This window comes from Carcharodon carcharias, chromosome 33, assembly GCF_017639515.1.
Source record: "Carcharodon carcharias isolate sCarCar2 chromosome 33, sCarCar2.pri, whole genome shotgun sequence".
Taxonomy (NCBI): domain Eukaryota; kingdom Metazoa; phylum Chordata; class Chondrichthyes; order Lamniformes; family Lamnidae; genus Carcharodon; species Carcharodon carcharias.
This window is the reverse complement of record NC_054499.1, coordinates 9,566,857-9,593,917: the sequence shown is the minus strand read 5'-3', so window position 1 is coordinate 9,593,917 and position 27,061 is coordinate 9,566,857. Positions and strand designations below refer to the sequence as shown.

General features: G+C 49.9%; 1 protein-coding gene across 2 annotated transcripts in view; it reads right to left on the bottom strand.

Moving 5' to 3' along the window:
• LOC121272196 (probable GPI-anchored adhesin-like protein PGA18) overlaps positions 1-13,610 on the bottom strand; it is a 29,055-nt gene extending 15,445 nt beyond the window's left edge. The window contains exons 1-6 of one of the 2 annotated variants that reach the window (XM_041178719.1): positions 13,417-13,605; positions 7,685-7,823; positions 6,453-6,535; positions 5,086-5,250; positions 3,982-4,191; positions 2,762-2,968 (exon numbers count right to left, since the gene is read on the bottom strand). In XM_041178719.1, the coding sequence (XP_041034653.1) occupies positions 2,762-2,968; positions 3,982-4,191; positions 5,086-5,250; positions 6,453-6,535; positions 7,685-7,823; positions 13,417-13,507 (895 nt within the window). In that variant the 5' untranslated portion in view covers positions 13,508-13,605. Of the gene's footprint in view, positions 1-2,761; positions 2,969-3,981; positions 4,192-5,085; positions 5,251-6,452; positions 6,536-7,684; positions 7,824-13,416 lie in introns of both variants that reach the window. The other variant, XM_041178720.1, reaches the window with a different exon arrangement.
• Between the last annotated feature and the right edge of the window lie 13,451 nt (positions 13,611-27,061).

Sequence of the window (27,061 nt, the reverse complement as noted above, 5' to 3'; positions counted from 1 at the left end):
TACTTGTTGTAATACATCTTTAAGCGACAGCAGCGTGACATCACTCGAAGGGATGTGTGTTGCGTGGTCCAGACACACTTTCACTTTGGCCTGCGAGCAGAGCTCGGCTCGGCTGCTTGTGGTGTCATTAAGCTTTCTACCTGAGTGTAAATTTTCTCGTGTGCCTCGTCTCAATAAATGAACCCACAACATGTTCACCCAATCTCTTAGGAGTGGTTGGTGCTTTTATATCAATATAGAAACATGCTAGTGACTCTCCTCCTGACTCCCCAAAGCCTGTCCACCATCTACAAGGCACAAGTCAGGAGTGTGATGGAATACTCCCCACTTGCCTGGATGAGTGCAGCTCCCACAACACTCAAGAAGCTCGACACCATCCAGGACAAAACATTCACTCCCTGCACCACCGACGCACAGTAAGAGCAGTGTCTACAAGATACACTGCAGGAACTCACCCAGGCTCCTTCGACAGCACCTTCCAAACCTGCGACCTCTACCGTCTAGAAGATCAAGGGCAACAGATAGATGGGGAACACCACCCTCTGCTAGTTCCCCTCCCAGTCACTCACCATCCTGACTAGGAAATATATCGGCCATTCCTTCACTGTCGCTGGGTCAAAATCCTGGAACTCCCTCCCTAACAGCGCGGCGGGTGTACCTACACCACAGGGACTGCAGCGGCTCAAGAAGGCAGCTCACCATCACCTTCTCAAGGGGCAATTACAAATGCTGGCCTAGCCGGCGATGCCCATATCTCATGAATGAATTTTAAAAATCACCCAATCCCTTGTATCTTTCCCCTCCACTTAGCCAAAAAAAAACACCTCCAACAGTGCAGCACTCCTGCAGCTCTGCACTGGGAGTGTCAGCCAAGGTTACGGCCTTAAAACCCGCAGTCTTCGGACTCTAAGTCGAGAGTGCGACCCTCTGAGGCGCAGCTAGCAACAGGCTTTGGCAGCCTGAAATTAGGCTTGAGGCCTAGTTTTGACCCAGGCCTCAAGCCTCCCGGACGGGTAGTTTTTTTTTACCCAGAGTCTTTAATCCTCTCAGCTGGGCCCTGCCAAGGAGTACCAGCCATGGTACAGCTTCGGATCCCACTCCAGGTGGGCACGCAAGCCACCAAGGACAAGTCCTCAAGCGCAGGGCGAGTTCAAATCCCACCACGGCAACAGGGGAGTTAAAATTGAGTTAACTCATGTAAACAATGAATCAGTTAAATATATCTGGGATCTGCCTCAGTGAACCATGTGGAAAAACCCATCCGGTTGACTAGGGTCCTTCAGGGAAGGGAAGTCTGCCATCCGTACCCGGTCTGGCCTACATGTGACCTCCAGGCCCACAAGCAAGGGGGCTGACTCTTAACGGCTTCCTCTGAAATGACCACTCGGGTGAGAGGAGGGCAATAAGAGGCACACTCCCCCGGGATAAGGTGGGGAGGGGAGTGGGGGGGGGTGGGGGTGGGGGGGCGATCATTTAGGACTGAGACGAGGGGTAATTTCTTCACTCAAAGGGTTTGCGAATCTTTGGAATTCTTTACCCCAGAGGGTTGGGGGTGCTCCATCGCTGAGTTTACTTGCGGCTGGGAATGGACAGCCTCTTGCTCTCTCAGGGAGTCAACTGGTATGGCGGGGAATGTAGAATTGTGGCACTGAGTGGCGGAGCAGGCTGAACAGGCTGCATGTGTTCCAAGGAATGCCTTTGCCTCTTGTGCACCGTGCTTGCCGTAGTCATGTGACCTCTGCCGTCATTGCTCTGTGAATATAGGATTCAGACAGAAGCCGTTTTACCCGCCATGTGGAACTCCTGCTCCCATTTCCTGTGCTCTTGTGACAACCACATCCCATTAAGAATAACGGAGGGATAGATTTCGAGAAGGGGTAAGGAAGTGTTCATGAACGGCATGGCACTAGGAAGTTCTGAGGAACAAAGGGACTTTGGCGTGTGTGTCCGTAGATCTCTGAAGGCGGAGGGGCATGTTAGTGGGGTGGTGAAAAAAGTATATATGACACTTGCCTTTATCAATCGAGGCATAGATTACAAAAGTAGGGAGGTCATGTTGGAGTTGTATAGAACCTTGGTGAGGCCACAGCTGGAGTACTGTGTGCAGCTCTGGTCGCCACATTATAGGAAGGATGTGGTTGCACTGGTGGGGGTGCAGAGGAGATTCACCAGGATGTTGCCTGGGATGAAACATTTAAGTTATGAAGAGAGGTTGGATAGACTTGGGTTGTTTTCGTTGGAGCAGAGAAGACTGAGAGGCGACCTGATTGTGGTGTACAAGATTATGAGGGGCATGGACAGGGTGGATAGGGAGCAGCTGTTCCCCTTAGTTGAAGGGTCAGTCACGAGGGGACATAAGTTCAAGGTGAGGGGCGGGAGGTTTAGAGGGGATGTGAGGAAAAACTTTTTTTACCCAGAGGGTGGTGACGGTCTGGAATGCGCTGCCTGGGAGGATGGTGAAGCCAGGTTGCCTCACATCCTTTAAAAAGTACCTGGATGAGCACTTGGCACATCATAACATTCAAGGCTATGGGGCCAAGTGCTGGTAAATGGGATTAGGTAGGTAGGTCAGGTGTTTCTCACGTGTCGGTGCTGACTCGATGGGCCGAAGGGCCTCTTCTGCACTGTGTGATCCTGAAGTTGGGGGGAGCGAGGAGCTGGGTGAGCACATCGATGAGGAATGATCAGTGGGCGTCATTAGGGTTAAGTTTCGAGCAAAGGAATCAAAGCCCTCACCAAGCAGAGCCCGGCCAACTCTTACCCGGTGGTGCGGTAGATGTTACGGTGCCTGGCGGAGTCTCCCTCAGCACGGCTGCCGTTTGAGCGGGTCCAGCGGCTCCAGGCCTCGACGCCGAGCTCGCCGTGCTGGCACCCCAGGGTATCGGCGGGTTAGTGCCGGTCTGCCCCTCAGAAGCTTGGAGGCCGTCCCCTTCACCCTGGTGACTCTTCCTGGAGGTGTGGCCGCTGCCTGTGTTGTTGAGGGAGGGGAGGGGGAGAGAGACAGAGAGAGAGAGAGGTCGAAACGTTAAGTGCGATGAAAAAGTGTTCGAGGGCAGAGATGGAGAGCAGGGCCAACTCGGAGTATGTCCCGATCCCGCAGACAGGACCTCCATTTATATAGCACCCTGCACAACCAGTAGAAATCGATTATTTATAATTAAATGTTAATATCAGTTTTAATGTTTAATATTTAAATTCATTTAATATTCAATAGACATTAAATTTAATATTTAATTTTACAGGTTTAAGATGAGCTGGTGGATCTCTCATTCCCAGAGAGCGGTGAGGACAATGCCATGGGATATTTTTGAGGCAGAGGTAGGCAGGGGCTAGACAAAAGTGGGAGTCAAAGGTTACAGTGGGGGTTAGGCAGAATTTAGGGTTGAGGTGACATTCAGATCAGCCATGATCTTTCGGAATGGTGGGGCAGCCTCGAGGGGCTGAATGGCCTCCTCCTGCTCCTAATTCACCCGTATGTACAGTCCATGAAGCAGTTCTGGAGGCGCAGACACTGCTCTAACGTAGGAACCGCAGCAGCTCATTTGTGCACAGCAAGCTGCCACAAGGGCAGGTCGGAGGGCGGATATCCTGAGGCGAGTATCTCACCTCCCGACTCCCCCACAGACTGCCCACCATCTACAGGGCACACGTTTGATCCCTGGCAGCCGGAATGCCAGCGCTTTCACCCTGCGGAGAATTGGCAGAGGGTTGGCTTCTTCATGAAACCCTTCCAAACCCACGACCACTACCATCTAGAAGGACAAGGGCAGCAGAGAGAGATGGGGGACACCACCACCTGCAAGTTCTCCACCAAGTCACTCACCATCCTGACTTGCAAGTACATTGGCTGCTCCATCACTGTCGCTGGGTCGAAATCCTGGCGCTCCCTCCCTAACAGCGCTGTGGATGTGCCTACACCACACGGAGCCCTCATTCAGAGTTAAGCCCAACCGGTTCAGCTGCTGAATCTATGCTCCTTACCCCGTGGTTCTATTGATGTTGTGGTTCTCCATGTTGTTTCCTGGATTACAGCTGTCGTTGGGGTGAATGGGAGAGTTCCCAGCGCCCTCGTTGAGCTCGATGTGTTGGCATCGCCCACAGGCATTGCTGGGCGAGTGCCGATTTGGTTCTCGGAAGTTAGAGCGCTGGATCCTTCTCCCTGCTGAGGATGTGCTGAGGTTTCACTGTGGCCTGTTTTGGGGGTAAGGGAGAGAGAGGTCAATGGGGGTCCAGGTGACGAGAAAGAACCTTAGCGAGAGGAACATTCGGCCCATCTGCCGAACCTTTATAAAACACTGGTTCAGCCTCAACTGAAGTATTGTGTCCAGTTCTGGGCACTGCACTTTAGGAAGGATGTGAAAATTTTCGAGAGGGTGCAGAAAAGATTCACGAGAACGGTTCCAGGGGTGAGGAACTTCAGTTCCGTGGGTAGATTGGAGAGACTGGGGCTGGTCTCCTCAGACAAGAGAAGGTCGAGAGGGGACTTGAAGGGGGTGTTCATGAGGGGGTCTGGACAGAGTCTAGCGGGAGAACCAATTCCTATTGGGAGAAAGATCGAGAACCAGAGGGACACAGATTGGAGGTGATTGGCAAAAGAAACAACAGCGACTTGGGGAGAAACTTTCTCACGCAGCGAGTGGTTAGGATCTGGAATGAACTGCCTGAGAGCGTGGTGGAGGTACATTTAACAGAGGCTTTCAAAAGGCAATTGGATAATTATCCGACGGTAAAAAAAATTTGCCGGGCTTCAGGGAGAAGGTGAGAGAGTTGGACCAGCTGAATTGGTGTCTCGGTGAGCCAGCACCAACAGGACTGGCTGAATGGCCTCCTATTGTGCTGTAACTGTTCGATGATCCATTCTCCTGTTCCATCCCCTGTTTCTGGTCGATTGGCTCTCTGAGAGACACCCATCCCTCCACCACAATCACCGCCCCATCCGATCACCAACAACACACAACTTTTGGGGGCAGATGTTTCATCTGCAGTGCAGTAACTGCAGTGACAGGCACCGCCCGGCAGGGCACGGCCGATATTGAGCACTTGCCTGCATCTGGACCCTTACCGAGCCGTCCCTCTGACCCTTACCCTCTGTTGAGTCTGCAGGGTTGCTGCTCACTTCCTGGCCTGTGCTGGTCGCTGGTCTGGAAGTGGGGCTGCCAGATGTTGGTGGTTTGGTTGCCCTTGTGCCGCTGGCGCCGGTTTGTCTCTGGGGCTGGTTTTTGACCGCTGGTTTACGTTGGCTCCTTGTGGCTGTTTGAGAAAATACGTTAGACCGGTGTGCCAGTACATCCCTCCCCAACCCTGTGCCCAGCACTTACTCAACTCAGTATCTGAAAGGAAAGAAAATTTCTTATCGCCTAAAGCGACCTCAGGGCTTCCCAAAGTCCTTTACGGCAAACAAACCACTTTCGCAATGTTGTCACTGTTGCACTCTGGGAAACACAGCAGCCAATTGGCACACAGCAAGATCCCACAAGCAACAGCGGGATAACAAGCGCGCCATCTGTTATTTGTAATGTTGGGTGGGGGATAACCATTGGCCCCGGGACATCAGGCCAAACTACCCCGCCCCCCCCACTCCCTGCCTTGCCTGCCTACCCCACCTCCACCCTTCAAAGAAAGCAACATGGAATTTTTTTACACTCGCCGCGGAGCCTCAGTTTAATGCCCCTCATCTTCAGAAGGCACCTCGGGCAGTGCGGCACCCCCTCAGCACTGCACTGGGAGCGTCAGCTCAAGTCACTGAAATGGGGCTTGAACGCCTGACTTTTTAACTCTGCGGGGAGAGAGTGCTACCCACTGAGGCACCACGGATAGGGGTTACTTTACGTAGAGAGCATCCCTGTGAGACATAGAGATGGAGGGGTCAAACTGCGCGAACAGAGAGATCTGGGATATGTGTACAGTAAACTAACAAGGAAGGCTCCCTTTATCGCAAAGCAGGATGGAGTATAAATGTAGGGAAGTCTTGCTACAACTGTATAGCCCATTTGTAAGACCCCACTTAGAGTGTACCGCCTTGGTCTCCTTAGCAACACACTTGGAAACAGTTCGGAGAAGGGTCGCTCGGCTGATTCCTGGGATGAAGGGGGTTTGTCTCATGAGGAAAGGTTGAGCAGGTTGGGCCTGTACTCATTGGAGTTTCGAAGAACAAGAGGTGACCTCACTGAGACATCCAAGATTCTGAGCGGGGCTCGACAGGGTGGAGGGTGGAGTTAAGGCCACAATCAGATCAGCCAAGATCTTATTGAATGGCAGACCAGGCTTGAGGGGCTGAATGGCCTCCTCCTGCCCCTATTTCTGATCTCCGCTGCACACTCCCCATCTTACTCAATTCAAATGATGGAACAAAACCAACCGAAATGGCACTTTAAAGGGCTTCAAATTGCAAAAAGAAACATAGGCTTTCTCTGCTGCTCGAGGACCATCGAAGGATTGAGTTGGATAGAAACCTTTATCGATCCGTTTCATCAGCAGCTTCACCCAGTCCCTCCGTGGGTCCACACACATGGAAGTTCCGTCTTTTAGTTTAAACCTGTGAAGGAAACCAATTTCCGGGGTTAGTGTAACTGTAATACACACAGTACAGATCACAGTTAGTGCAGATTCAGCCCCCAGTGCCCATCCAATCAGCAACATCACCCACCAGAGGGACTGAACTCAGGGCAGAGGGCAAACCACTGGAGGGCAGCACCAAGGGAAGATGATTCAAAAAGTAGCTTTTGATTGGTTCAGATGTAGGTTAACAGACAGCAGTGTTTGATGGGGACAGTGTAGAGGGAGGTTTACTCTGTATCTAACCCCGTGCTGTACCTGTCCTGGGAGTGTTTGATGGGGACAGTGTAGAGTGAGATTTACTCTGTATCTAACCCCGTGCTGTACCTGTCCTGGGAGTGTTTGATGGGGACTGTGTAGAGGGAGATTTACTCTGTATCTAACCCCGTGCTGTACCTGTCCTGGGAGTGTTTGATGGGGACAGTGTAGAGTGAGATTTACTCTGTATCTAACCCCGTGCTGTACCTGTCCTGGGAGTGTTTGATGGGGACAGTGTAGAGGGAGCTTTACTCTGTATCTAACCCCGTGCTGTACCTGTCCTGGGAGTGTTTGATGGGGACAGTGTAGAGGGAGATTTACTCTGTATCTAACCCCGTGCTGAACCTGTCCTGGGAGTGTTTGATGGGGACAGTGTAGAGGGAGATTTACTCTGTATCTAACCCCGTGCTGTACCTGTCCTGGGAGTGTTTGATGGGGACTGTGTAGAAGGAGATTTACTCTGTATCTAACCCTGTGCTGTACCTGTCCTGGGAGTGTTTGATGGGAACAGTGTAGAGAGAGCTTTACTCTGTATCTAACCCCGTGCTGTACCTGTCCTGGGAGTGTTTGATGGGGATGGTGTAGGGGGAGATTTACTCTGTATCTAACCCCATGCTGTACCTGTCCTGGGAGTGTTTGATGGGGACAGTGTAGAGGGAGCTTTACTCTGTATCTAACCCCGTGCTGTACCTGTCCTGGGAGTGTTTGATGGGGACAGTGTAGAGGGAGCTTTACTCTGTATCTAACCCTGTGCCATTCAAGCTGTCCACACCGGCACTCAATGCGGATGGTAGTGGGGTTTTAAGTGAGTGACCGGTTTTGCACATGTTGAAAAAGATACAACAATGGAATTGATCTCAGACACACTCACATGACTGCTGCTTGCTGGCTGCCACAGACTGTGACGTCTTGATAACTCCTTTGGAACCGGTTGAAGAATTTTGCATTCATCTCCTTTTTCATGTAACCTGGGCAGCAACCATTTCCAGTCTCGGGCTTAGCCCCCAAAGCTGTGAGGGTAACAAAACCAATTTGGTGAACATCACTCAACAAGGAACACCATCTGCCAACTCCCTGGTATCGTCACACCAGTTAATGTCAGTTAACACCAGTTAACACTAGAGCAAGATCATCAGGCAAGAACTGGGGTATCGGAAAACCCAGAGGGAAATCTGTGGACCCTCATTTAATCAATTATTTACCCTGCCAACACCATTTGAAACGTTGCTAGGGTGTGTCCCTGACCACTGAGTGACTTCCATTCCTTTTGGCCTGAAACTGAACTGGGTGAGCTATGTCAACACCATGGCTCCAAGAGCAGGTCGGAGGCTGGGAATTCTGCAGTGAGTAATTCAGCTCCTGACACCCCCCCGCCCCCACCCCTGCTTCCACAAGACTCAGGATCGAAGGTCCAGGGCACAAGGCCCTAACCAATCTCCCCTTGAGTACATGTTGTAATATGCCTTTAAGGGAAAGCAGCTTGACATCAGTAGAAGGGAAGTGCGTCATGTGATCCACTTTGTTTCACTTTGGCCTACGAGCAGACCACAGCACATGTAGCCCTGCTGCTGGTATCTTCAAGTTTTCTACTTGTCTCCATCAGGGGGAGGCAATGGTGTAGTCGTATTGTCGACGAGATGAGTGATCCAGAGACCCAGTGTAATGCTCTGGGGGACCCAGGATTGAAACCTGCCAGAGCAGATGGTGGAATTTGCGTTCAATAAAAATCTGGAATTAATAGTCTGACAATGACCATGAAACTATGGTCAATTGTTATAAAAACCTACCTAGTTCACTCATGTCCTTTAGGGAAGGGAATCTGCTGCCCTTACCAGGTCTTGGCCTACATGTGACTCCAGACCCACAGCAATGTGCGTGACTCTTAAATGTCCTCTGAACAAGGGCAATTTGGGATGAGCACCAAACACTTGCCTAGCCAGCAATGCCCACATCCAATGATTTTTTTTTAAAAAACGTTCTATTGTGCCTAGTGAGCTCTCAATGTGTTTAGCCAATCCATTATGAGCCATTGGTACTTTTATATCATTATAAAAACGTAACCGTACACACCAGTGATTCATCTCCTGACTCCCCAAAGCCTGTCCACCATCTACAAGGCACAATTCAGGAGTGTGATGGAATACTCTCCACTTGCCTGGATGAGTGCAGCTCCCACAACACTCAAGAAGCTCAACACCATCCAGGACAAAGCAGCCCCGCTTGATGGGCACCACATCCACAAACATTCACTCCCTCCACTACCGACACACAGTAGCAGCAGTGTGTGTACCATCTACAAGATGCACTGCAGGAATTCACCAAGGTTCCTTAGACAGCACCTTCCAAACCCATGACCACTACCACCTAGAAGGACAAGGGCAGCTGGCACATGGGGACACCACCACCTGGAAGTCCCCCTCCAAGCCACTCACCATCCTGACTTGGAAATATATCGGCCGTTCCTTCACTGTCGCTGGGTCAAAACCCTGGAACCCGCTCCCTAACAGCACTGTGGGTGTACCTACACCACATGGACTGCAGCAGCTCAAGAAGGCAGCTCACCACCACCTTCTCAAGGGCAATAAATGCTGGGCCCGGCTAGCAAAGCCCACATCCCATGAATGAATTTTTTAAGAAGCCTCCAGAGTGGGACTTGAACTCACAATGTTTGGACTCAGAGACGAGAGTCCCAGGAACCAATTTAGTGAACAACCTTTTGCGTTGGGCTCTTGAATCTGAAAGGTTCCCTTTTACCGCTCTCTACATGGTGTACAAGGCACTGAAGCTGCCCACACAGAAACATGCATCGTATTTGATTAGTCTGATAACCCTGCCCTGAGCAAATATAAACGCTGCGCTTATTTTAGTGGAGAAGGTAAGGAGGAAATGGACTCAGTGTGGCTGGAACCTTTCTGGAACGCAAGGTCCGAAATTTGGTTGAGGTGATGGGGGGAGGGGTCTTATGCTGACTCCGCCCTCCAATATCCACCCGTTACCTCAATAGCTTTGTGTGATCATTGAAAACGGCCAATCGTGAATTGGTGCTCCATTCTAAATGGAGATGGTGGCAATCTTACTGGATGGATAATCCAGAGACTTGAGTCCGAATCCCACCAAAGCAGCCAAAAGGAACTTAAATTCGATGAATTAATGATCTGGAATAAACGCTATTTTCGTTAATAATTGTCACAAAACTACCAGATTGTTGTAAAAACCCATCTGGCTCGCCAATGTCCATCAGGGAAGGGAAGTCTGCCGCCCTTACCCGGTCTGGCCTACACGTGACTCCAGGCCCACAGCGACGTGCCTGACTCTGAACTGGCCGAGCCAAACACTCCATTGTACCAAACCGTGGCAGAATTGGCACCGTGGGTGTACCTACACCACACAGACTGTGGCGGTTCAAGAAGGCAGCTCACTGCCGGCCTCCACTCTCGTGTTTCCTCGTTTGCGGTGACTGTAGGCTGTAGCTGTCGGGCTAAGGGTTGAGGTGGTGGGGTGGGGTGGGGAGGTGTTGGGGGGGGGTGGGAAGGTGAATTGCTCTGAGGAAGAGAATGAGTGCCAGAGAGCAGAGGAAAATGGAGAAAGGAAACGGAAACAAGGACGAATGGGCAACATGGAAGGGCATTGCATTCGCATGGCACCCCATCTCGTTTGCGCAGGGTTTTTCAGGCACTGCACTGACGCCTAAGGTGCCATAGTGGCGAGCGGGAAGGGCAGCCTGGTCTGGACTGGCCTCAACTCCACTTTCCCGACTGCCCCATGTAAGCCTTGACCCCCCCCCCCACCCCCCCAACTGTGGCCCAAGAATCGGTCCAACCCAACCCTGAATATATTCAAAGACTCAGACTTTGTGGAGTACAGGATTTGTTTCGTTCATTCACGGGGATGTGGGTGTCGCTGGCTGGGCCAGCATTTATTGCCCATCCCCAAATTGCCCCTTGAGAAGGTGGTGGTGAGCTGCCTTCTTGAGCCGCTGCAGACCTTGTGGTGTAGGTACACCCACCGTGCTGTTAGGGAGGGAGTTCCAGGATTTTCACCCAGCGACAGTGAAGGAACGGCCGATATATTTGCAAGTCAGGATGGTGAGTGGGCTTGGAGGGGAACTTCCAGGTGGTGGTGTTCCCCATGTGTCTGCTGCCCTTGTCCTTCTAGGTGGTAGCAGTCGTGGGTTTGGAAGGTGCTGCCTAAGGAGCCTTGGTGAGTTCCAAGCACAAACAACTCTGAGAGAAGAAATCCTTCCCCATCTCTAACTGAAATGAAGAACCCTTGATTTTGGCACTGTGCCCCCTAGTTCTAGATTCCCCCAGGAGGGGAAACACCCTCTCAGCATCCACCCTGTTAAACCCCCTCAGAATCTTATATGTTTCATAGAAACATAGAAACTAGGAGCAGGAGTAGGCCATTCAGCCCTTCGAGCTTGCTCCACCATTCATTATGATCATGGCTGATCATCCAACTCAACAGCCTGCTCCCGCTTTCTCCCCATAACCTTTGATCCCTTTCACCCCAAGAGCTATATCTAACTCCTTCTTGAAAACATACGATGGTTTAGTTTCAACTGCTTTCTGTGGTAATGAATTCCACATGCTCACCACTCATTCTTCAAGGTTAATTATCCACAACCCTCAGGGGTAAAGAATTCCAACGGTCACAAGCCTTTGAGTGAGAAAATTTCTCCTGGTCTGCGCCCTCAATGACCGGCCCCCTATCCTGAGACTGTGCCTCCGGAGTTCTAGGTTCCCCGGCCAAGGGAAAACAACTTTTCAGGGTTCACCTTGTCGAGCTCCTTCAGAATCTTGCACAGTGTAACCTCTCATTATTCTAACCTCAGAGAATATAGGCCCAATTTACTCAGTGTCTCGTCATAGGACAACCCTCTCACCCCAGGGAGCAATTTAGTGAACAGAACGTTGTTTACCTATGCCTGGAGGAGACCTTTTGATATGCTAAGAGACCCCCCACTCTCCAACATTGGTCTGTTCTGAGGCAACATTTTAACTTGAAGCCAGAGAAATGCCTGTAACTAAGATTGACCTAAACGAGGAGCAGGAATCCACCACTTTATCCCACTTCTACTGACCCCCACCACCACCCCCCCCCCCCACCGTTCCCCTGCTGACAGGCTGCATTGCAGCCAATTTATTGCAGACGATACAATGATAGGTGGAAAAGCAAGCTGTGAAGAGGATACAAAGAGTCTGCAAAGGGATATTTATGGACAGGTGAAGAGATGGGCAAAAACGTGGCAGGTGGAGTACAATGTGGGACCATAGGAGACTGTCCAATTGGCAGGAAGGATAAAAGAGCAGGATGCTATTGAAATAAAATTGCAGAATGCTGCGGTGCAGAGGGATCGACTGAGTACATGAGTCACCAGAAGTTAGCACACAGGTAGAGCATTCGGAAGGTAAATGGAATGTTCGCCTTTATTGCAAAGGGAATGGAGAATAAAAGTAGAGGTGTTTTGCTACAAACTGCGGAGGGCATTGGTGACACTTGCAGTATTATGTGCAGATTTGGTTTAGTTTCCTTAGTTAGGAGAGTTATATTTGAATCGGAGGCAGCCTCAGTCCTCAACAGGTTGCCTTCTGGTTGAAGGGCTTGTCTTATGAGTTAAAAGTTGATCAGGAATCTAGAACCAGGGGTCACAGTTTCAGAATAAGGGGTCTCCTGTTTAAGACGGAGATGAGGGGGGAATTTCTTCTCTCAGGGGGCCGTTAGTATTTGGAATTCTCTTCCCCAGAGAGCAGCAAAGGCACAGGGGTCACTGAATATATTCGAGGCTTGAGTTAGACAGATTTTTGATCGACAAGGGAGTCAAGGGTTAGAACAGTGGGGCGGCGTGACAGGCAGGAAGGTGGGGTTGAGACCACGCTCAGATCAGCCACAGGGTCTTATTGAATGATGGAGCTGGCTCGAGGGGTTGGGGGGGGGGGGGGTGGGGGGGGGTGGCGGTGGCGAATGGCTACTTCTGCTATTCTGCCTTCCGAGCTTTCGTATGTCCTCCAGTGCCAGCACTCATCCCCCACCCGGACCTCCTTTCACTTTCCTGACCCCAACGCACTTCTGACACACGGACCCACTCATTGCCGCTGTGCTGTTTGTGGGATCGCACTGTGCGCAAATTGGCTGCCGCGTTTCCTGTCACCACAGAAGTAATCGCGGTTGGAAAAAAAGAAGGTGCTTCACTGGCATCCGCAAGCTTTGGCTGTAATGCAGTCTGTCGGCAGTGGGGGGGTGGGTGGGGGGGGTGCGGGTGGTGGTTATGGGGGTACGGGGTGGTTAGGGGGGTGCGGGGGTTGGCAGTGTTTGGTGACGGTCCCGTGCTTGAGAAAGGCTCTACAGAAATGAAGTCCATCTCTCTAGCTCCCCACCCACCCACCCCCTCGCTCCATCCGACCCTGCTCTCCGGACCCAGAGACCTCGCAGGGTGAACTCAGAGGCCCCCTTTTTGGGCACTGCCCGCATGGTGAGACCGGTGAAGGTGGAGAGTTGGAAGGAGCACACCCCACTGAGGCTGTGAATCAGAAATACCCAGAGACACAAAAAAAAACCCCCAAACATATTCGATCAAACGGCAGGAGAATTAAAATCACTCACCTGACCCGGGCAGCAGTATCGCCAAGGCAACCAGTGCCAACAGACCTGGGGTGTCCGCCTGGTTCACTTTTCCAAAGCTCAAGCTGTACATTTTTGCATCAGAGGAGTTAAAGCTTTGTCTCCTGAGGAGCAGCGCGTCTAACTCTGCTCCCAATGAATTTGGCACTTTGTTTTAACATAATCACCAGTGAGGGACTTTCCTACATCAGCTCCTATGTCATATGGAGTGAAATAAAAACAGCAAATGCTTGCTTCCTGAATCTTCTCAGGCATTATACTGCCACTTGGAGGACTGAGGGAGGAAATTCCAGTGAAGTAAGTGGCATGGCTGTTGCAAATTCAATAGCAGAGCAGTTGGTTAATTGGGTTTGTATTCCACATGAAAGGACCAATGATCCAGACAGGACAGACCCAGCAGAGGTGGGGACACAGTGGTATACAGTCGGGAGGGAGTTCCCCTGGCAGTCCTCAACATCGACTCCGGTCTCCATGATGTCTCATGGCATCAGGTCAAACATGGGCAAGGAAACCCCCTGCTGATTACCACGTACCACCCTCCCTCAGCTGATGAATCAGTGCTTCCTCTATGTTGAACTTGGAGGAAGCACTGAGGGTTCTCTGGTTGGGGGAGTTCAATGCCCATCACCAAGTGTGGCTCGATAGCACTACCACAGACCAAGCTGGTCCAGTCCTAAAGGACAAAGCTGCTAGACTGGGTCTACTGGCAGGAGGTGAGGGAACCAACAAGAGGGAAATACCTCCTTGACCTTGTCCTCACCAGTCTACCTGTTGCAGATGCATCTGTCCATGACGGTATTGGTAGGAACGATGACCACACAGTCCATGTGGAGACAAAGTCCCAGATTCACATTGAGGATAGCCTCCAACGTGTTGTGTGACACTACCGCTGTGCTAAATGGGATAGATTTTCAACAGATCTGGCAACTCAAGACTCGGCATCCATGAGGCGCTGTGGGCCATCAGCAGCAGCAGAATTGTATTCGAACACAATGTGTAACCTCATGGCCTGGCCTATCCCCCACTCTACCATTACCATCAACCCTGGTTCAACAAAGAGTGCAGGAGGGCATGCCAGGAGCAGCACCAGGCACACCCAAAAATGAGGTGTCAACCTGGTGAAGCTACAACGCAGGACTACGTGTGTACCAAACAGAATAAGCAGCAAATGATCGACAGGGATAAGAGATCCCACAACCAATGGATTAGGCCTAAGCTCTGCAGTCCTGCTACAGCCAGTTGTGAATGGTGGTGGACAATTAAACTCACGGGAGGAGAAAGTTCCACAAATGCCCCCATGTTCAATGATGTGGTGGGGGGAGGGGCAGCACATCAGTGTAAAAGATAAGGCTGAAGCATTTGCTACAATCTTCAGCCAGAAGTGCCGAGTGGATCATCCATCTGAGCCTCCTCTGGAGGTCACCAGCCTCACAGATACCAGTCTTCAGCCAATCTGATTCACCCCATGTGATATGAAGGAATAACTACTGGATACTGCAAAGGCTATGGGCCCTGACAATATCCCGGCAATAGTACTGAAGATTGTGCCCCAGAACTTGCCGCACCCCTAGCCAAGCTGTTCCAGTGCAGCTACAACACTGGCAACTACCCGGCTATGTGGAAAATTGCCCAGGTGTGTCCTGTACACAAAAAGCAGGAAAACCCAACCCGGCCAATTACCCCCCCACCCCCCATCAGTCTACTCTCCATCACCAGGAAAGCAATGGAAAATGTCCAGTGCTATCAATCGGTGCTTACTCAGCAATAACCTGCTCACTGAAGCCCAGTTTGGGTTCTGCCAGGGCCACTCAGCTCCTGACCTCGTTACAGCCTTGGTTCAAACATGGACAAAAGAGCTGAACTCCCAAGGTGAGGTGAGAGTGACTGCCCTTGACATCAAGGCCACATTTGACCGAGTGTGGTATCAAGGAGCCCTAGCAAAACTGGAGTCAATGGGAATCAGGGGGAAAACTCTCCACTGGTTGGAGTCATACCTAGCACAAAGGAAGATGGTTGAGATTCCCATCTCCAGGACATCACTGCAGGAGTTTCTCGTAGTGTTCTAGGCCCAACCATCTTGTACTGTTTCATCACTGACCTTCCTTCCATCATAAGGTCAGAAGTGGAGCTGTTCGCTGATGTTTGCACAATGTTCAGCACCATTCCCGACTCCTCAGATACTGAAGCAGTCCGTGTCCAAATGCAGCAAGACCTGGACAATATCCAGACTTGGGATGACCAGTGGCAAGTAACACTCTTGCCACACAACTGCCAGGCAATGACCACCTCCAATAAGATAGAATCTAACCACTCCTTGACATTCAAGGGCATTACTATCGCTGAATCCCCAACTATCAACATCCTAGGCCTTCTAGATGGTGGACAGGCTTTGCAGACTCAGGAGGTGAGTCACTCTCCACAGAATTCCCAGCCTCTGGCCTGCTCCAACCATCTTCCTTTGTGCTAGGTATGGCTTTCACCTGCGGAGAGAATTCCCCTGATTCCCAATGTCTCCAGTATTGCTAGGGCTCCTTGATGCCACACTCGGTCAAATGCTGCTTTAATGTCAGGGTCACTCACTCTCACCTCACCTCTTGAGTTGAACTGGACCAACCATATAAATACTGTGGCTACAAGAGCAGGTCAGAGGGTGGGAATTTTGTGGAGAATAACTCACCTCTTGACTCCCCAAAACCTGTCCACCATCTGCAAGGCACAAGTCAGGAGTGTGATGGAATACTCTCCACTGCCTGGAGGAGGGCAGCTCCAACAATACTCAAGAAGATTGACACCGTCCAATACAAAACATCCCACTTGACTAGCACCCCATCCACCTTAAACATTCAGTCCCTCCACCACCGATGCACAGAAGCAGCAGTGTGGAAGATGCAGTGCAGGAATTCACCAAGGCTCCTTCAACAGCACCTTCCAAACCCGATATGGTAACGCTGGGTCAGTTCACTATCTGATTGGCCATGAGAAGGTAAGGATGGCTATGTTGGGCGACCAATGGCAGGCATGTGGGGGCGGGGCAGTTGGAGGCAGGAGTTTGGATGAAGTGTGTAGGATTAGGTCGAGACTCGGCAACTCTATTTGGACCCCCAGTCTCAGAAAGGGAGGGGGGAGGGTGGTCCCAATGTTATGGGCAGATGGTGGTGTAGTGGTAGTGTCACTGAATTAGAAATCCAGAAGTCTAGGCTAATCCTCTGGGGACATGGGCTCAAATCCCACCATGGTAGCTGGTGGCATTTAAATTCAATAAATAAATGCAGAATTATAAAGCTGGCCTCAGTAATGGCGACCATGTTGATTGTCATTAAAAACCCATCTGGTTCTCTAATGTCCTTTAGGGAAGGAAGTCTGCTATCCTTACTCTGTCTGGCCTACATGAGACTCAGACCCACAGCAATGTGGTAGATGCTTAACTTCGCTCTGAAATGGTTGAGCGATCCTGTCAGTTTTAGGGATGGACAACAAATGCTGGCCTTTCTGGAGACACCCACATCCCATGACAAAACAAAAATTCCCTGTGTTTTAGGCACAAACACATATTCCCCTGATGATCCACATTAAATAGTTTCACTTTTGCGCTGCATTTGACCCTTGAAGTCACCGAGTGAGCAAACATTACTGTGTGTCTTACTGGAGAGTCCCTGACTATGTGTATTATTCTTGGAGTCATTACTCATTCACTGAGAGAACTTCCTGTCAGCAGGCACTTGACTCATAATAGTCTTCATGTTAACCTCGACTAAATTATTGCAGCCCTCAAGGTTTAGGGCCTGGGTGTTGACTAAAGGCTTTCTTCAACATGCATTAATAGTGTCTTGTTGGGCAGTGGATTGTGCCCCTGAGCCTGAAGCCCCAGGGTTCGAGTCCCACTCCAGGTCTTGAGGGCCAAGGAAGATGCATTCATAAAGCGGCCAAACAGGTTCACGTATCACCCTGCAAGTCCTTCCAATGGCCGCCAATGGCAGGCGGTAAGAGCGGGAGGGATTCCTGGCCAGACCACGAGATGGGAAGGACATTTGAGCCTCGATTGTCACCACCCATAGCTCCAGACCACTACTAGCCCGTCAAAGCGCATGTTGCCACAGCAACTGGGGCCTCTTTGGGGGCCGGTCCCCTCAGTTGGCTGGACGGCCAAGGTGGAAGCTCCATATATTAATACACAGGGCCCTGTTCTTTGCAGACAGAAAGAACATGTACATACGCTGCCCATGTTTCAGCTAAACAAAATAAGTGACAGCCATTCGCTGGCTCGTTCCTCAGGGTAATGCCTTGACCAATCAGGGTCAAGCTGCCTGGTCTCTTGATGCTCATGCCTCAGTTTGAAGATTGGGGTTCAAGTCTCACCCCAGAGACCTGAGCTGAAATACCCAGGTTGACACTCCCAGTGCAGTATTGAGGGAGTGGAGCACTGTCGGATGCGCCGCCTTTCAGGTGAGACGTTAAAACCGAGGCCTGGTCTTCCCCTCTCAAGTGGGCACAAAAAAGATCCCACAGCCCCTATTTTGAAGAAGAGCAGGGGAGTTCTGCCCGGCGGCCTGGCCAACATTCACCCCTCAATCAGCGTCACTGACACAAGTTATCGGCCCGTTATCCCACTGCTGCTTGTGGGATCTTGCTGTGCGCAAATCGGCCGCTGCATTGTTCTACATGACAGCAGCGGCTACACTTCAGGCAAGTGCTTCGCTGGCCCGAAAGCACGTCGGAGAGTCGCAAAAGGTGCTATAGAAAGGTGGGCTTTCCTTTGTTGGCGCCTGGGCTACACATCGGGCAGCAGCGTGCTCACTGACCTCTCAAAGACACGTTTAAAAGCGGAGCGTGCTCCGCTTCCGGGCAGCGGCGCCTCTGTTGGGCAACCGGTCCCGCTCCGTGCGTGACCCTGCCGGCGGACGGGCTGATGCTGTTGAAGCTGTGGCCCCGAGAGACGACCAGAGCCTCCCAGGCAGAACATTATCTCCCATGCTCAGGCTGCAACAGGAGCCTATCAGCTAAGAAAACGTTCCCTCAGCCCAATATCAATCATCAAGTCATTGTTTCTTTATCAGCCAGATGTCTGGGACAATCGTTTACGAATTGGGAAAGCACACAGAGCACATTAAAGCTACACGCCTTTCCACTTAAATTTCCCCAAGTCAGGGGTCAAAAGAATAAGGAGCTTCTTCCTCAGAGCCACACTCATCCTAGGATTTTCAAACAGCAATTCCCCCCTCACCAACTTATCATCTGCCGTGAAACTGCTCCTCAGGCACTCTGGGTTAACACCCACAGCGTGCAACTGAGGCAGTGCCGCACTGTCAGAGGCACCATCTTTTGGATGAGACTTTAAGCTGCGCCCCCCCCCCCACCCAGCTCAGGGAACGGAAGCGATCCCATGGCTATCGTTCTGAAGCAGAGCGGGGTGGGGTGGGGTGGTTGCGGGGGAGAGTTCTCCCCAGTGTCCTGAGTCCACTATTCAATCACTCAACCAGCATCACTAAAAAACAGATGATCTGGTCATTGTCACGTTGCTGACTGCAGGAGCTTTCTGTGCGCAAAAGGTTCGTCACCGTGTTTCATGGGTTAGACGGATGACAAAACTTTCAAAGTACTTCATTGGCTCAAAGTGCCACTGGAATTCAGGACAATGGGATTGTAAGGAAAGAGATTTGATCCATTGGGATTATGTGAAATGGGAGTGAATGGGAAGGGATTTGATCCATTGGGATTGTGTGAAATGGGAGTGAATGGGAAGGGATTTGATCCATTGGGATTGTGTGAAATGGGAATGAATGGGAGGGGGTTTGATCCATTGGGATTGTGTGAAATGGGAGTGAATGGGAAGGGATTTGATCCATTAGGATTGTGTGAAATGGGAGTGAATGGGAGGGGATTTTGATCCATTGGGATTATGTGAAATGGGAATGAATGGGAAGGGATTTGATCCATTGGGATTGTGTACATTGGGAGTACCATTCCCAGCACATCCTCTGGGTAGAGTGTAGAACTTCTTCCTGTACAATCACATCTCCAACACATTCAGCTGACCAGTAATCTCTTTGCTTGTTGCCTATGTCACTGAAGCAAATAACATGGATGGCAAGATGTGGTATCTAAGCGTTCCTTTCCTGAGACATAGATCCAGTTTCTGGGATGTAAACATGCCCTTCATTCTGACAAAGCTGCTCTTGTCTATCTAAACTCTCCTTCAGATCTCACAATTACAGCTCACCTTGTCTGGGATAGTCTGCCCAAGCTACATGCAATTTTTCACTTGTTCCAAGCCTTTCCATTCAGTCCAGCAATAGACCTCTGCTTATCACCATTGTGTGTGTCGCACATCCACTATCCCGAATGGGACTGTGAATCAGCAATACCTGAGGACACTGGAGAGCTTCCATTAGCAATGCCCCCTGCTGTAAATGCTAGTGTCCTTCTTGAAGTCAGCTCCACAAGCATTCAAGCAGAAGCAACTTCAAAGGGCTGCACACTGTCTGGATAGATGAAAAGCACTTCCGCCTGTTTTATCAACTCTCGAATGGCCAAGTGTCTTCAAAAACACCCTGAGGCTTTCCTTGAAGCGCAGCAGCAATGGCCAGGAGGAGATTGCTACCAATAGTTCAGCATGAAGACAACTTGCCCATCGAGCTGCATCACATTTTGAGTCCAAGTGTCTTAATGATGAGGCAGAGCAGCAACGGAGAAAGGAAGAAAATGAAGCAAATCGGGCACCCTGTATCCTGCTACCTTGTGGGACATCCAACCCCATGGGCCCAAAGGTCTGAGGGTTGAGAATCAACCTGTTGAGTGACATGAAGACCCACGGCAGAGACATGCGGCACTGAGTAGACGTCATCCTCGAATCAAGGGATAGCCGATGATGATGATCATCATTGCCTTGGTCTTCTTCACATTCATTCTTCATCCATATTCTCCACGCCTTGCTACGGTGTCTCTTCAGTCTGTGCAACCAGTACAGTGCAGCAGGAGTGAATGGGGAGGGACCTGGATCCATTGGGATTCTGTACAATGGGAGTGAATTGGAGGGGATTTGGATCCATTGGGATTCTGTACAATGGGAGTGAATTGGAGGGGATTTGGATCCATTGGGATTCTGTACAATGGGAGTGAATGGGCAGGGATCTGGATCCTTTGCGATTCTGTACAATGGGAGTGAATGGGAGGGGATTTAGATCCATTGGGATTCTGTACAATGGGAGTGAATGGGAGGGGATTTGGATCCATTGGGATTCTGTACAATGGGAGTGAATGGGGAGGGACCTGGATCCATTGGGATTTTGTACAATGGGAGTGAATTGGAGGGGATTTGGATCCATTGGGATTTTGTACAATGGGAGTGAATGGGAGGGATCTGGATCCATTGGGACTTTGTACAATGGGAGTGAATGGGAGGGATCTGGATCCATTGGGATTCTGTACAATGGGAGTGAATGGGAGGGATCTGGATCCATTGGGATTATGTACAATGGGAGTGAATGCTGACCTTTGCTTGGTTTAACTCAGGTGGGTGCCTATTAGACTGTGGGTCCTCACCACAATCAAGCCCAATCGCACCCTCAGGCAATATTCACAGTCTGTCACCGGTCATCAGTCACAGGGAGGGGGAGGGAGACAATGATAGCAACAACAAAGTGTCACAGCGAATGGGGAGGCCTCAAACTGCAAGCCAATCTTCAGTGGCAAGGCCCACAGTAACACCCTGGGCCTGCTTCTGCTTCTCCCCTTCACAAATGAAATCCAGGATGGGGAATCAGAGCCAGGCCAGTCTCTGTGCAGATGACTGCTTGGTCTATAGAGCCATTACAGAAGCAGATGAGGTTGGTCTTCAGGACGGTCTAAATAATCTCGTCAAATGGACCAACATCTGGGGTATGAAACTCAACATGGAGAAATGTAATATCACATGATTCAGCAATACTTAATATCCATCAGTACCAACTACACAGCACGTACTTCCCCCTTGAAGTTGCTAACGAATGCCGGTACTTAGAAAATCTCATCCCAGTCGAGTTAAGGTGGAATGTACAAATCCAACACACGGCTTCTAAGGGACTTGGGTCCATGAAATGGAACTTCCATCGTTCTACAGTGAAGGAGATGCTGCACCCAACACGACTCAGGCCACACCTGGTGCACAGCACAGCGGCTTGGAATCCATAAAAGCATTCCCCTCCTGGAGAAGGTTCAACACTGGACAGCTCATTTTGTTACGAACAATAACTCACAAGATCCACGTTGGTCAAGTGGCAGGGCTAGCACAATCAGCAGGATCGAAGACAACGCCCATGGGTTGACAAGCATCTATAAAATTTTGAATGGATAATTAAATACCCCCAGGCTGTAAACAAGTCCAAAATGACCTAGCTCGAGGAATTTGTAGCTTTAACTGTACGCACCCCAAAGTGTTTCCTTTGCTAACTCCTTTCTCCTCAAGAACAATGAAGGATTGGAACAAACTCCATGCCTTCTAAAGACTCATTTAATGAAAATCTGTTGAACTTTTTTAAATTCACGCTACTATCGGCTACACGCGAACGTGAATCTCCTGTGAAAATTCACTAGGGGAAGACAACAGAGAGAAACCTTACCAAGCAGTAAGGAGAAACCACACTCCCTGGATCATTTGAATATCCCCACGTCATTGCATGTAGAATTGGAGAGGGTTTGATAACCCATTGTCAACCCCTCATAAAACAAATACACAATAATCATCCCAATTGGAATAAATGGTGTTGGTACACCCACAGCACTGTTAGGGAGCGAGATCCAGGATTGTGTGGCTCAGTGACAGCTGAAAATGTGATGGTTTTTGTAACTCCCAAGTTAAAAACCAAAGCCTAACCATAAAAGAGGAATTGTGGGCCCACACATTCGTAACGCATTTAATAATAAACTTCCAACATGAAAGTGCACCAGTGAGATTTGCAGACTGGGATGAAAGGTGTGAGTGAGACATGGTTTCCCCGGGTAGTCATCCCAGAATATTTTGTTCCACTTTGCTCTTGTAGAATTAGCACTTCTGCTAATTGTCAGTGAGACATGTTGAATGCCACTGCTGCTATCATGTCTGTTCTTACCTTTATGTTTGTGTACATGTATCTGTTTCTGCATGTACATCTATATATATATCTCCTTTTTGTTAATTCATTCATGGAATGTGGGCATTGCTGGCTAGGCCAGTATGTGTTGCCCATCCCAAATTGCCCAGAGAAGGTGTTATTGAGCCATCTTCTTGAACCGCTGCAGTGCATGTGGTGTAGGTACACCCACAGCGCTGTGAGGGAGGGAGCTCCAGGATTTTGACCCGGTGACATAATTCCAAGTCAGGATGGTGAGTGGCTTGGAGGGGAACTTGCAGGCGGTAGTGTTTCCATGCATCTGCTGCTCTTGTCCTTGTGGGTGGTAGAGTATCTTAAATCCATTACACAGCTGGAGTGTTATGTGCAGTTTTGGTCTCCTTACCTAAGGAAGGATATGCTTGCCCCAGAGAGAGTGCAGCAAAGGTTAACCAGGCTGATTCCTGAGAAGGCAGGATTGTTGCATGAGGATAGATTTTTTTTTTTAATATTCATTGGCTGTGGACAACGCTCACTGGCTAGAACCAGCATCTATTGCCCATCCCTAAAGGCCGGGCATTTAGGATTCAACCACATTAGTGTGGGGTCTAGCATCACATGTAGGCCAGAGCAGGTAAGGATGGCAGATTTGCTTCCCTAAAGGGCATTAGTGAACCAGATGGGTTTTCACAACAATCAGCGATGGTCTCGTGGTCACCATCAGACTTACTGCAGCTTATTAGATTCAAATTGCACCATCTGTGCTGGGATTCGAACCCGGGTCCCCAGAGCATTAGCCTGGACCTCTGGGATATTAGTCCAGTGACAATACTACTATGGTAGCCCCGCCCCCGGGCCAACTGGGGCTGTATTTACTGGAGTTTAGAAGAATGAGGGGGGATCTCATTGAAAGGTTTAAGATTCTGGCAGGTTGGGACAGATGGATACAGGAAGGATGTTCCCCCTCTGAAGAATCACAGAATCACACAGTGCAGAAGAGGCCCTTCGGCCCATCGAGTCTGCACCGACACGTGAGAAACACCTGACCTACCTCCCTAATCCCATTTACCAGCACTTGTCCCATAGCCTTGAATGTTATGATGTGCCCAGTGCTCAACCAGGTACTTTTTAAAGGATGTGAGGCAACCCGACTCCACCACCCTCCCAGGCAGCGCATTCCAGACTGTCACCACCCTCTGGGTTAAAAAATTTTTCCTCACATTCCCTCTAAACCTCCTGCCCCTCATCTTGAACTTATGCCCCCCTCGTGACTGACCCTTCAACTAAGGGGAACAGCTGCTCCCTATCCACCCTGTCCATGCCCCTCATAATCTTGTACACCTCGATCAGGTCGCCCCTCAGTCTTCTCTGCTCCAACGAAAACAACCCAAGTCTATCCAACCTCTCTTCATAACTTAAATGTTTCATCCCAGGCAACATCCTGGTGAATCTCCTCTGCACCCCCACCAGTGCAACCACATCCTTCCTATAATGTGGCGACCAGAACTGCACACAGTACTCCAGCTGTGGCCTCACCAAGGTTCTATACAACTCCAACATGACCTCCCTACTTTTGTAACCTGTGCCTCGATTGATAAAGGCAAGTGTCCCATATAAGGGGGGGTCTAGAACAAGGGGTCACAGTCTCAGGGTACAGAGTGGACCATTTAGGACAGAGATGAGGAGAAACCTCTTCACTCAGAGGATGGTGAACCTGTGGAATTCTCTACCACAGAGGCTGTGGAGGTCAAGTCACTGAATATATTTAAGAAGGAAATAGATAGATTTCTAGACTCTAAAGGCGTTAAGGGGTGTAAGGAGAGAGCAGGAGTACGGTGTTGAGACAGAGAATCAGCCATGACCATATTGAATAGCGGAACAGGCTCAAAGGACTGAATGTTCTTCATTCCTGTTCCTAGTTTCTATGTTTCTATGACCCTCCTTGGTTCCATGTCCTTAATACACTTATCTCACAAAAACCTACTGACCCGTGCTTTTGGCATTTTCAATTGGCTCCTGACATCAGCAGTTTCCCAGGTGGAAGGTTCCAGATTTTCAACACCAAGACATTGAAAAAAACATACTTTCAACACGAAACAGAAGCTGCAAAAAACATATCACAAGCTCCAGCTAGATTTATTTCAGCATTGAATAATTACACTTTAAACCGGGATCATACCATGCAATTGATAACAACAACTTATAATTATATAGTGCCCTTTACAGAATAAAACACCCCAAAGGCGCCTCACATGAGCATTACAAAGCAAAATTTGACCCTAGGTCACTTAAGGAGGTATTAGGATCAGGTCACCAAATTCTCGGCCAAAGAAGTCATCTTAAAGGAGGGGAGAGGGAGAGAGAGAGAGAGAGAGGGGGGCGGAGAGGTTTAGGGAGGGTATTCCAGAGCTTAGGGACCAGGAAGCTGAAGTCATGGCTGCCACTGGTGGACTGGTTAAAATCGGGGGCTGTACAAAAGGCCGGAATTGGAGGAGCTCAGAGATGTCAGAGGGTTGTGGGGCTGGAGGAGGTTACAGAGATAGGGAGGAGGGAAGGGGAAGGGGCTGGTGGGAGGGGGTGTGAGGCCATGGAGAGATTTAAAGACAAGGATGAGAATTTTAAAACTGGGGCGTCGCTTGACCGGGAGGCAAAGTGGGTCAGCGAGCACAGGGGGTGATGTGTGACCGGGGCTCGGTGTGAGTTGGGACACGGGGGCAGCAGAATTTCAGAAGGGCTCGAGTTTATGGAGGGTCATATGTGGGAGAGCGGCCAGGAGGCTGCTGGGACAGTCAAGTGTAGAGGTAACAAAGGCGTGTGTGAGGGTTTCTGCAGTCGATGAGCTGAGGCAGGGCAGAGTCCAGCGATATTACGGGGGGTAAAAATAGGCAGCCTTGGGGATGATGCAAATGTTTAGCTTATGCCAAAATCTTTGTTACAGCATCAATTTCAATTCTTATTAACCCAAGGTACAATTTTCAGTCGTTGAAGGGTCACATCAAAGGAATCGACGCTGGGTCTCACCGAAGGTATCACACGGGCACTTCCTCCAGGGCTCTGGTGAACCCTGCACCAACAGATTGATCTGGTGAATGAGGTTAAGCGCACCGACAATCACACTGGGATCCCTGGCAGAGGCAACAAGGGCTCTGGTGAAAACTCTGTCACGGGCTCATCCTGAAAGGCAAAATCCGGTCCGCATTTTCTTGTCAGCCCCACCACACTGACCCAGATGTTCTGATAGCACAATGTTTGGGTTTGGAGCAGGATATGTCATTCAGCAATCGAAATTGGCTTGAGTCAGCACCAACACTTGTAAACTAAACAATAATCCAGCCCTGAGAAAGAGCGGGACCTCTTATCCTACACAGTGCAGCTGAGTGTCTCGTGAGGCTGTTGCCAACCCTCCCAGGATGATTCTGTTTGACTCTTGTGGAATCCTCCAGGGACACATCCACCAAGAGTTGGCACCCTGGGGTCTGGTACTGCAATGCTGCCTCCTATTGCTCTAACCCAGAGACGGGCAGTGGGTTGTTTTCTCTGAAGGACGTTGGTGGACCAGCTGGGTTTTTACCACAATCCAACAGCTTCACCCTCACTTTTATTTTATTTCCAAATATTTAAAAACTGTACTCAAAACTCAAAAGGGTATTTCTCAGTGCCTGACCCTTCTCCCGTAATTCTGATAAACCTTCATGTGCTCCACCCTGATCCAAAGGCCCTAGATAAAAGAAACAATTCACATGGTTATGCTGAACCTCCCAAGCCCAGACAGCTTTCGCCCAGTCAGTAGGGGATTCAACAAAGAGAGTGGGCATCACTGGCTAGACCTGCCCATCCCTGATTGCCCCTTGAGAAGGCGGTGGTGAGCTGCCTTCTTGAACCGTTGCAGTCCGTGTGGTGTACATTTGCACTGAGGATTTATAACATTAAAACTAAAGCAGTGAGCCATGTTAAAAACAGGTCCCCTCGTGTGACTCTGTCACTTGAGCAAGGGACCTGTTATGACTGAATTTTTAAAATTTAAGATCTTTCATTACTTGAATCTGACAGACTCCACAGTACCTGTTTTCCTCCACAACAGGACGATGGATGGTTTTGAGGGAACATCAGATGGGAGGCAAAGAGACTTGCAGGGCTATGGGGATAGAGGAGGGGGCATGGGACAGACTGGATTGCTGTATAGAAGCATGGACTCGATGGGCTGAATGGCCTTGTTCTGTGACTCTCTGTCAACACTGGCACGGGATTGGGCAATGGACAGGACATGATGAGAAAATGACTGTGCTTCGAGCAGGTTAGAGAAAGAAAGTATGTTTTTCCCTGCCCCTCCCCCTCCCCCTCCCCCTCCCCCCTCCCCCCTCCCCCACCCAGAGCTGAATCATTTAATAGCAGGAAAGAAAAGATTGCTAACGTGTAGAGTTAGACATCGTTGGTCAAACGCTTGATCCATTGAGGTGGCTTCTGATTGGATAATTCGTTAATTTTTGTGATATTCAACTGGAGAAACTTGAAAATATTTTTCCTCGAATTCCCTCTAAACCTCCTGCCCCTTACCTTAAATCTAC